Source organism: Scyliorhinus canicula, chromosome 19 (assembly GCF_902713615.1).
Source record: "Scyliorhinus canicula chromosome 19, sScyCan1.1, whole genome shotgun sequence".
Taxonomy (NCBI): domain Eukaryota; kingdom Metazoa; phylum Chordata; class Chondrichthyes; order Carcharhiniformes; family Scyliorhinidae; genus Scyliorhinus; species Scyliorhinus canicula.
Window position 1 is genome coordinate 64,338,895 of NC_052164.1, and position 11,427 is coordinate 64,350,321.

Consider the following 11,427-nt stretch of genomic DNA (forward strand, 5'->3'; position numbering starts at 1 on the left):
TGGCTTTGTTAACTAAGGCAATAGCATCATCACTTGTATAGATACGCATATCATAAGTTACTGTTTTGTATAATTTTCCTTAATGATGTACAGAAACTATGTAATGAGAAAGAGGGGGATGTGGTGATCGTAGATTGACCAGATACAAAAAAACAACAGAGCAAACACGAGCGGGAGAGCTATAAATACACTGGGACAGGATATACAATTTTCTTTAACGATGTTCAGAAAATATGTTAAGAGAAAAAGGGGGATGTGGTGATCACAAGTTAACCAGATGCAACACAACTGAGCGACCACTAGAGGGAGCACGGGAGAGCCATATAAATACATCAGGACAGGAAGTGAGGACACACTCTTCACAGCAGGGGCTGGTAAGCAGGACACACAGAACAAGCAAAGCTGGGAGTTAGCACTGGAAGGTAGTTCTAGGTCGAGCTCTGGAAACTGAACGAACCCACAATAAAGCATCTTCTCCACACTTGAGACTGCGAGCTTTATTAAGACACGAGGAACAACACATAGACGGCTCTGGGGAAATGGCACAGAAAAGGAGTTGAAGCCAGTATATTGAATGACGAGGCAGGCTTGAAAAGCCAGGTGGCCTATTGTTGCTTCAATTTCTTGTGTGTTCAAAGTGCTCAGGAGCTGATTGGAATCGGAGGTGACGATGAAGGCCAGCTCTGTTGCAGCTTTCCTAGCTTTGTGGACCCGAAATGGTGGCAAAAAGAGGTGAGTGGCTGGGTTGGGGATGTGGGTGGGCGGAGAGTCATTGTTGGGGGAGAGAGTGATCTGGGGGAGAGAAAGCCATGAAGGGAGTTAATAGACAGTGTCATTGGAAGAAGAGGGATTGGCCATGCTAAATTGCCCTGAATGTCCAAAAAACATTAGGTGGGGTTACGGGGATAGGGTGGAGGTGTGGGCTTGGGTGCCCTTTCCAAGGGCCGGTGCAGACTCGATGGGCCAAATGGCCTCCTTCTGGACTGTAAATTCTATGATTCTATGATCTGTACAATATACAAAGATGCTGCAAACAGGAAACAGTGACAACATTGTTTCACATGTGCTGAAGCAGTATTATTTTGTAGTCTGAAGGTCATCCTTAACGATGGTGCTGGACAAGAAGGGAGCAGCAGTTGACCAGAAGAGCGCTCAGAAAATCATCAAGAAGCTGTTGTCCAAGAGCAGCAAGAAATGGAAGAGAGCCAGGAAGGAGAGTTGCTCCGACTACATCCAGAAAGTGATGAAGCAGGTTCAGCCTGACAGTTGCATCCCCTCTGAGGCCATGAGCTGTTCGTCAATGATATCTTCGAGAGCATCGCTGATACAGCTTCCAGCCTGGCCCATTACAACAACAGCTCTCGGGAAATCCAGACCACTGTGCGCCTGCTGCTGCCCGGGGAACTGGCGAAGCAGGTCATGTCGGAGGGAACAAAGGCTGTGATCAAGTACACCAGCTCCAAATTAAACTCTGCATCTGCTGAAATAAAAAAAACATGAATCCAAACTTGCAGCATTGACAATACGCACATTCCAAAAAACGCCTTTTTGACATTTGCTGTCAAGATGTGGACAACACCATCCAGACCGTTGATTGCTCATCCTTTGTTGCTTTGTAAAGGTCTTTTGTTCCAATTGTTTTTACAGCTGAGTAGCTCGCGAGAACATTTCAGTGGGTGTTAGAAGTGAACCATGTAATGAATGTAAGACTGAAGTAGGCTGGATCTCAAGGCAGGATCCCTTCCATGAAGGATATCAGTGAATCTGTTGCTTTTTCATAAATCCAACTTCGTCATTTATTTTCTTGTGCTGCCTCACAAACTGGCAAGTAACATGTGACTGTTGGATGCGACCTTAGAATCTGTGGGTTCTCAGCCAGGGTTAAACCACTGAACTCACATATCAATCTTAATTCAGGTATTAGGTTAGAAATCCCTGTTGGGAATATGAGCAGTTTGTCATTTAAAATATTTATGTTAAATCTGTTAGAATAGCAGAAGGGAATGATCTTACGAAGAGACCACCCATTAATAATTCACATGATAGGCAAAATAAAGGCTCTGGAAAGGTTTCAGTCATGACCAGTAGATTGACACCCATCTTAATATAAGTTTAGGGAGCTGGGTCTTTTGGGAGGAGAGGGGGTTAATTGGATACCCACTAAGTGTGACGCAGGCAGCATGCTATGCTGTATGCTGTTTTTCATGGTTGCTGTTTGCAGTATTGTTCATTGGCCATACGCATCAGCAAGGTGTCAATAGCGCAAGCGTCTTGTGCTACTTAAAGACAACCTGTCCTCCTCAAAGTGGAGCTATTTGAAAATTGATTCTGCATCATGATGGTTTTAGCAATGGGTGAACATGTGAGGCAGCAAGCACCAAGGAGGTCCAACCCTGCTCTGAAGGTCCAAGTGGAAGAGGTGGGAAGGAGGAAAACTGTCTATCCACAGGGGAGCAGGGCATGTGTTCAGGAGGTAATTGGAACAAGGATCTGTGAAGTTCAATGCCATTGGGGCAGCACGGTAGCACAGTGGTTAGCATTGTTGCTTCACAGCGCCAGGGACTCAGGTTCAATTCCCGACTTGGATCACTGTCTGTGGGGAGTCTGCACGTTCTCCCTGTGTCTGCGTGGGTTTTGTCTGGGTGCTCAGGTTTCCTCCACTAAGTCCTGAAAAGATGTACTTGCTAGGTGAATTGTACATTCTGAATTCTCCCTCAGTGTACAGGCGCCGGAGTGTGGCGACAAGGGGATTTTCACATGAACTTCATTGCAGTGTTAATGTAAGCCTACTTGTGACAATAATAAAGATTATTATTATTGGAGTTTTACTTCATAAGAACATAAGAACTAGGAGCAGGAGTAGGCCATCTGGCCCCTCGAGCCTGCTCCGCCATTCAATGAGATCATGGCTGATCTTTTGTGGACTCAGCTCCACTTTCCGGCCCGAACACCATAACCCTTAATCCCTTTATTCTTCAAAAAACTATCTATCTTTACCTTAAAAACATGTAATGAAGGAGCCTCAACTGCTTCACTGGGCAAGGAATTCCATAGATTCACAACCCTTTGGGTGAAGAAGTTCCTCCTAAACTCAGTTCTAAATCTACTTCCCCTTATTTTGAGGCTATGCCCCCTAGTTCTGCTGTCACCCGCCAGTGGAAACAACCTGCCCGCATCTATCCTATCTATTCCCTTCATAATTTTAAATGTTTCTATAAGATCCCCCCTCATCCTTCTAAATTCCAACGAGTACAGTCCCAGTCTACTCAACCTCTCCTCAAGAACATATGTGCAGAGCAGGAAGAAATATGACAATCAAACAGGAGTTGTCAAGGTCAGTGACTTTACTTACAAATGTCATGTCCTACCGTATCCTAACAAATACACCATTATCCTCATCCACAGCTCTTTATCAGTCAGTATTTGACCCTAACAGTCCTAAGTTTTACCTTCCGTTCACACACCGAACACTGTTATGAGCCACAATTCACACATACATTGGCAGCAATTCAACCTTGACAACCGCACCACACAAATCATACTGTAGAATGGCCATTATTTTTGGTTAAACCAGTTGTGCAGAACCGCAGCCTTAAATTTGAGCTGGAGCTGAGCGTCACCTTTGCAAAGATGCCTACTTGTACTTGCAGAACATTACCTGTCTCTACCCCTATTTAAGTCTGCTGCTGAATTAGGGATCGGGTTATGGGGAGAAGGCAGGAGAATGGGGATGAGAAAAATATCAGCCATGATTGGGTGGAGTTGTGGATAGTGAGGAGGGCTGTTGTCGGCTGCAAGGAGACATAGATAGGATGCAGAGCTGGGCTGAGAAGTGGCAGATGGAGTTTAACCCTGAAAAGTGTGAGATTGTCCATTTTGGAAGGACAAATATGAATGTGGAAGGGTTAATGAGAGGGTTTTTGGCAATGTGGAGGAGCAGAGAGATCTTGGGGTCTATGTTCATAGATCTTTGAAAGTTGCCACTCAAGCCAATAGAGCTGTGCAGAGGGCCTATGGTGTGCTAGCGTTCATTAGTAGAGGGATTGAATTTAAGAGCCGTGAGGTGATGATGCAGCTGTACAAAACCTTGGTAAGGCCACATTTGGAGTACAGTGTGCAGTTCTGGTCGCCTCATTTCAGGAAGGATGTGGAAGCATTGGAAAAGGTGCAAAGGAGATTTACCAGGATGTTGCCTGGAATGGAGAGTAGGTCTTACGAGGAAAGGTTGAGGGTGCTAGGCCTTTTCTCATTAGAATGGAGAATGAGGGCCGACTTGATAGAGGTTTATAAGATGATCAGGGAAATAGATAGAGTAGACAGTCAGAGACTTTTTCCTCGGGTGGAACAAACCATTACAAGGGGACATAGGTGAATGGTGGAAGATAAAGGGGGGATGTCAGAGGTAGGTTCTCTACCCAGAGAGTAGTGGGGGCATGGAATGCACTGCCTGTGGAAGTAGTTGAGTTGGAAACATTAGGGACCTTCAAGCGGCTATTGGATAGGTACATGGATTACGGTAGAATGCTGGGGTGTAGATTGATTTGTTCTTAATCTCGGACAAATGTTCGACACATCGTGGGCCAAAGAGCCTGTTCTGTGCTGTATTTTCTATGTTCTATGTTAATACTTACTGTTTTCCCCTTCTTGAGGAGAAGGTGATACACAGCAGCAGGAAGCAGTAGAGAAATAGTGTGGGACAAGTGGGGCTGCATGATTTATTCTCAAGGAGAAGACAGTGCTGGTCGCCATGGAGAGGAGCTTCACTGAGATTATGGATTTTGGCCTGACATTGATCATTTTTATTAGTGTCACAAGTAGGCTTGCATTAACACCGCAATGAAGTTACTATGAAAATCCCTTAGTCACCACACCTGTTCGGGTACACTGAAGGTGAATTCAGAATGTCCAATTCACCGACCAGCGCGTCTTTAGGAACTTGTGGGAGGAAACCGGAGCACTGGAGGAAACTCACACAGACACAGGGAGAACGTGCAAATTCCGAATAGACAGCGACCCAAGCCAGGAATCGAACCCAGGTCCCTGGCACTGTGAAGCAATAGCTCTAACTACTGGGAGGAGTGATTGATGATGGGAGAACCTACATACTTCCTCCTTGTTTCTCATCTCCCGCACCCCTCAATCTTCAGAAGAAGCAGATCATGCAAGAATGCATTTCTTATTTCCTCCGCTCCTCTGATCACAACCCAACCTTTGGCCCTTTATCCATTTCAGATACCCCAAGAACTGCCCAGACAGTGAAAAAATTATCAATGAAGGGGAATGATGTGCTTTGAAAGTCACGGCCTCCAGGTCAGTGCACACGATTTAGAGGGTAGGACAGAGGTAGGATTTGCAGATGATGAGATATGAGCACAAGCGTTCCTAAGGAAACGAACACTCAAGTGTCAGCCCACTGCAGGACAAGGTTTCACAAGAGCTCTGTTGCAGATGATTCATTTTCGATCTTTGATGGGCTGAGCTACAGAAAAAGGCTGACGGGTGCACTCACTGAAATATTTGCTGTGATGAAAAGCTTGTCAGAAAAGCCTGCTGTGTGAAGGAGCAGGGAGTGCCAACTGAGCAGAAGCTGTTGTACAGAGTTTGGAGTCCATTCTTTCCAATATCCAATCACCTGTGGAATTAACCATGATGTTATGGGCGGCACGGTAGCAAAAGTGGCTTCACAGAGCCAGGGTCCCAGGTTCGATTCCCTGCTGGGTCACTGTCTGTGTGGAGGTTGCACGGTCTCCCATGTCTGTGTGGGTTTCCTCCGGGTGCTCCGGTTTCCTCCCAAAGACGTGCAGGTTAGGTGGATTGATCATGATAAATTGCCCTCAGTGACCAAAAAAGGTTAGGCAGGGTTATTGTGTTACGGGGATAGGGTGGAAGTGAGGGCTTAAGTGGGTTGGTGCAGACTCAATGGGCCGAATGGCCTCCTTCTGCACTGTATGTTCTATGTTCTATGTTGTATCTGATGGGATCGGTTGGCTCAGTTGATTGGATAGCTGGTTTGTGATGCAGAGCGAGGCCAACAGCGTGGGTTCAATTCCCGTACCGGCTGAGATTAGTCATGAAGTTCTCGCCTTCTCAACCTTGTCCTTCGCCTGAGGTGTGGTGAACCTCAGGTTAAATCATCACAGGTCAGCTCTCTCCCTCAAAGGGGAAAGCAGTCTGCAGTCCTTGGGGACTGTGGTGACATGTATATTTACATATCTGATGACTGATATTTCAGCTTTCAGCAACACAAGTACATTGTCAGTGAGGTCTGCATTTACTGCCATAAGCTCAGACTGGAGGCACCATGGCTTTGGATACCAATGTTCAAAAAGGTTTTCAGGGCATCATAAGGGCTGGAATTCTCCGACCGTTGGGTTTCTCTGTTCCCGCCGGCAGCCTGAAAACCCATTGACAAGCGACAGGAATAGAGAATCCTGCTGCCAGCGATTGGTGCATCCACCAAGGAACATGCAGCTGAGGGATCAAAGAACTCAGCCCCGAGGGTCTTTCAATCTGTTCCCTGACAGTATACTAAGATTGCTGAGACACTGGAGGGTGCCAATGTCTCCATAGCACACAAACCCTGCTTTCCTCTCTCAGGGTGGCACACTTCACCAGTTCCCTTGCTATTGCTGTGAGTCAGTCAGCCCAGACTGCTGCTGTCCCAGCCAAGGTGGTGCAGCCTGAAGTCAGGCCTTAGAGATCATTGTAGATCATAGAAACCTTACAGTGCAGAAGGAGTCTGCACCGAGCATCCGAAAGAGCACCCTAACCGAGGGCTACTCCCTCCATCCTATCCCAGTATCCACCTAACCTTTGGACACTAAGGGGCAATTTAGCAAGGCCAATCCACCTAACCTGCACATCTTTGGGCTGTGGGAGGGAATTGGAGCACCGGTAGGAGATTCATGTGGGCACAGGGAGAACATGCAAACTTCACACAGTCACCCAAGGCTGGAATCAAATCGGGTCCCTGGCACTGTGAGACAGCAGTGCTAACCATTGTGCCACCATGCCACCCACAATGTCACCTTGCAGTCTCCCTGGTGAAAGTTCGCAACCATTCACCAGCCATATGGCAACCACAGGGTTAGCACTGTGGAAGGACACGAGACAGACAAAATAAAATGCAAGAGTCAGTCAAAAATGCACAAGGATGATTAATTTATTCATTGTGTATCAATATTGGATTTAAGAAACTGAATTTCAATGTGCATTTTTTGATGATTTTTTATTTTTGTGTTTTTGGAATGAGCACAGTGTGATGAGCAGTGAGAGAAGAAAGGTAAGGAATGTGGCCCCGTTGGTGAATAGGCTGGGGGCCGTAAATGATGTTTCATGAAGTATTTGATCACACAGCCCAGACGGAAAGAGCTCATCTATTTTGTGTTCCACTTTCTCTCCTGTCCCTTCACTTACTCCTTGTCCTCAGATTTCTACAGGGTGAAGTGAATACAGCAGCTGTTCCGTCCCTCACAATGGTGAGGTTGTGCATTATGCACCCAGCACCAAATCATGATATCTGCTTGACGGGGAATCGTAGGGCTCCTCCAGAGTGGTCCAGGCAGTGGAGATGGTGCTTGAGGATGCCAATGGTCTGTTTTACAATATTCCTTGTGGTAAATTGGTTCTCCTTCTCGACCCACTGTTCCCATGTGTGCAGTGACAGCCAGGAGCCATGAACCGCACCGTGAGTGGATCACTCTTGATGTTGAGTAGCCAGCATTTACCATTGTGGGGGGGGGGGGTTTGCAAATATTGATGGAACAGAAGATTGCTACAGAATAAATCAGTTGTGAAGTGGTGCATTTTGGTAGATCAAATTGGGGCAGGACCTGCACAAATGGTAGGGACTTGGGGAGAGTTATAGAACAAAGAGATCTAGGAGTACAGGCTCATAGCTCCTTGAAAGTGATGAAGAAGGCATTTGGCAAGCTTGGTTTCATTGGTCAGAACATTGAATACAGGAGTTGGGATGTCTTGCTGAAGTTGTACAAGACAATAATGAGGCCACACTTGGAATACTGTGTACAGTTCTGGTCACCATATTAGAGAAAGGATATTATTAAACTGGAAAGAGTGCAGAAATAATTTACTAGATGCAACCGGGACGTGCTGGTTTGCATTATAAGGAGAGGCTGGATGGGCTGAGGCTTTTTTTTTAGAGAAATACAGCACAGAACAGGCCCTTCGGCCCACGATGTTGTGCCGAACTTTTGTCCTAGGTTAATAATAGAATTTTGGACACTAAGGCAATTTATCATGACCAATCCACCCAACCTGCACATCTTTGGACTGTGGGAGGAAACCGGAGTACCCGGAGGAAACCCACGCACACACGGGGAGGATGTGCAGACTCCACACAGACAGTGACCCAAGTCGAAATCGAACTTGGGACCCTGGAGCTGTGAAGCAATTGTGCTATCCACAATGCTACCATGCTGCCCTTAAGAAGAAATTAATCTACACTCCATTATTCTACCCTAATCCATGTACCTATAAAATAGCCACTTGAAGGTCCCTAAAGTTTCTGACTCAACTACTTCCACAGGCAGTGCATTCCATGCCCCCGCTACTCTCTGGGTAAAGAACCTACCTCTGACATCCCCTCTATATCTTCCACCATTTATCTTAAATTTATGTCCCCTTGTAATGGTGTGTTCCACCTGGGGAAAAAGTCTCTGACTGTCTACTCTATCTATTCCCCTGATCATCTTATAAACCTCTATCAAGTCGCCCCTCATCCTTCTCCGTTCTAATGAGAAAAGGCCTAGCACCCTCAACCTTTCCTTGTAAGACCTACTCTCCATTCCAGGCAACATCCTGGTAAATCTCCTTTGCACCTTTTCCAAAGCTTCCACATCCTTCCTAAAATGAAGTGACCAGAACTGCACACAGTACCCCAAATGTGGCCTGACCAAGGTTTTGTACAGCTGCATCATCACCTCACGGCTCTTAAATTCAATCCCTCTACTAATGAAGGCTAGCACACCATAGGCCTTCTTCACAGCTCTATCCACTTGAGTGGCAACTTTCAAAGATCTATGAACATAGACCCCAAGATCCCTCTGCTCCTCTACATTGCCAAGAACCCTACCGTTAACCCTGTATTCCGCATTCATATTTGTCCTTCCAAAATGAACAACCTCACACTTGTCAGGGTTAAACTCCATCTGCCACTTCTCAGCGCAGCTCTGCATCCTATCTATGTCTCTTTGAAGCCGACAACAGCCCTCCTCACTATCCACAACTCCACCAATCTTTGTATCATCAGCAAATTTACTGACCCACCCTTCAACTCCCTCATCCAAGTTGTTAATGAAAATCACAAACAGCAGAGGACCCAGAACTGATCCCTGCGGTACGCCACTGGTAACTGGGCTCCAGGCTGAATATTTGCCATCCACCACCACTCTCTGTCTTCTATCGGTTAGCCAGTTCGTTATCCAACTGGCCAAATTTCCCACTATCCCATGCCTCCTTACTTTCTGCATAAGCCTACCATGGGGAACCTTATCAAATGCCTTACTAAAATCCATGTACACTACATCCACTGCTTTACCTTCATCCACATGCTTGGTCACCTCCTCAAAGAAGTCAATAAGACTTGTAAGACCTACCCCTCACAAATCCGTGCTCACTATCCCTAATCAAGCAGTGTCTTTACAGATGCTCATAAATCCTATCCCTCAGTACCCTTTCCATTACTTTGCCTACCACCGAAGTAAGACTAACTGGCCTGTAATTCCCAGGGTTATCCCTATTCCCTTTTTTGAACAGGGGCACGACATTCGCCACTCTCCAATCCTCTGGTACCACCCCTGTTGACAGCGAGGACGAAAAGATCATTGCCAACGGCTCTGCAATTTCATTTCATTTTCTTGGAGCATAGGAGGCTGAGGGGTGATCTTATCGAGGTCTATGAAATAATGAGGGGCATAGATAAGGTGCTGGGTCGGAGAATCACCGGGGAGAGGTGCGAATCCCACCACGCCGCTCCGACGGCGGGCCGCCGAGTCTCCGGCGATCGGAGAATCGGCACCAATTGCACCAGCGTGGTTGCCACGGCGCCAGTGGGGGGCCATTGAAAGTGGCCCCCGCGCCAATTCTCCGCGCTCGACAGGCCGAGTGCCTGCCAAGTCCTGTCGGCGTCGTTCACTTTTGTCCTATCCGGCGGGACCTCGGCTTTCTGGCTGCGGGGGATGTCCTGGTGGCGGTGCGGAGGGAGCTGACTCTGGAAGGGGGGGGTGGGGGTCTCCACGGTGGCCAGGACCGCGATCGGGGCAACCATTCCTGGGGGGGGGGGCAAAACTCCTCCACGCCGGGTCCCTGTGGCGCTCTGCCATGTTGCCCGAAAGCCGGCGCAGAGACGGCCGTGGCATGCATTCACGGACCTGCACTGGCCGTGTCGGGCTGGCTTTCGGTGCTGGAGCAGCGCACAGCACTCCGGCTCCTTTCTAGCCCCCGAGGAAGGGGAGAATGACTGGGCCTGGAGGCGCGTTGATGCCACTCACGCCAGCTTTGACGCTGGGATTTTGGAGAATCCCAGCCAAGGTAGTCAAAAACTTTTCCCAAAAGTAGGAGAGTCTAAAATGAGAGGGCATATGTTTAAGGTGAGTGGGGAGAGATGCAAAAGGATCCAGAGGGGCAATGTTTTCACACAGAGGGTGGTGCATGTCTGGAATGAGCTGCCACAGGCAGTAGTAGAGGCTGGTACAATTTTACCTTTTAAAAGAATTCAGAGTTATATGGGAAAGCTAGGTAGAGAGGGGTATGGGCCAAATGTAGGCATTTGGGACTAGCTTAGTGGTAAAAACTGGGCGGCATGGACACGTTGAGCCAAATGGCTTGTTTTCATGCTGTAAACATCTATGTAGAATCTATGGGAGGGCTGACAGGATAAAAGGCTTTCACTGAATAATAGACATGGTCCCGCACAAGCTACATATTGAGAGAGTTTTTTTAATTCATGGCTGGGCCAGCATTTATTGCCCATCCCTGAGGGCATTTAAGAGTTAACCACATTGGCGTGGAGCTGGAGTCACATGTAGGCCAGACCACGTAAAGGCGGCAGATTTCCTTCTCAAAAGAACATTCGTGAACAAGATGGGTTTTTATGAAAATTGACAATGGTTTCATGGTCATCATTAGACTCTTAATTCAAGATTTTTATTGACTTCAAATTTCACTGTCTGCCGTGGTGATTTCTAACCCAGGTCCACAGAGAATGTCTCTGGGTCTCTGGATTAAAAGTGACAATATCACAGCGCCACTGCCTCCCCATAGAATTCCTTTGGTTCCTGCCAGTAGACGGGTTGACCGGAGGTATATGCAAAGCCATGTGTAATCACTCAATGAAACACTGCACCATAGGAATGCCTGCCAACCACAAATCTCATGCTTCAACTATGTGTCTGAAGAAGGCCATAG

The 11,427-nt window shown here is 47.1% G+C and overlaps 1 protein-coding gene across 1 annotated transcript; it reads left to right on the plus strand.

Moving 5' to 3' along the window:
• Nucleotides 1-1,108: 1,108 nt before the first annotated feature.
• Nucleotides 1,109-1,444, plus strand: LOC119954012 (putative histone H2B type 2-D). Its single transcript, XM_038778789.1, has one exon. The coding sequence runs from the start codon at nt 1,109-1,111 to the stop codon at nt 1,442-1,444; it is 336 nt and encodes a 111-aa protein (XP_038634717.1).
• Nucleotides 1,445-11,427: the final 9,983 nt, after the last annotated feature.

Coding starts and splice junctions, on each gene's coding strand:
- LOC119954012 (XM_038778789.1), top strand. CDS start 1,109: ATGGTGCTGGACAAGAAGGGAGCAGCAGTTGACCAGAAGAGCGCTCAG.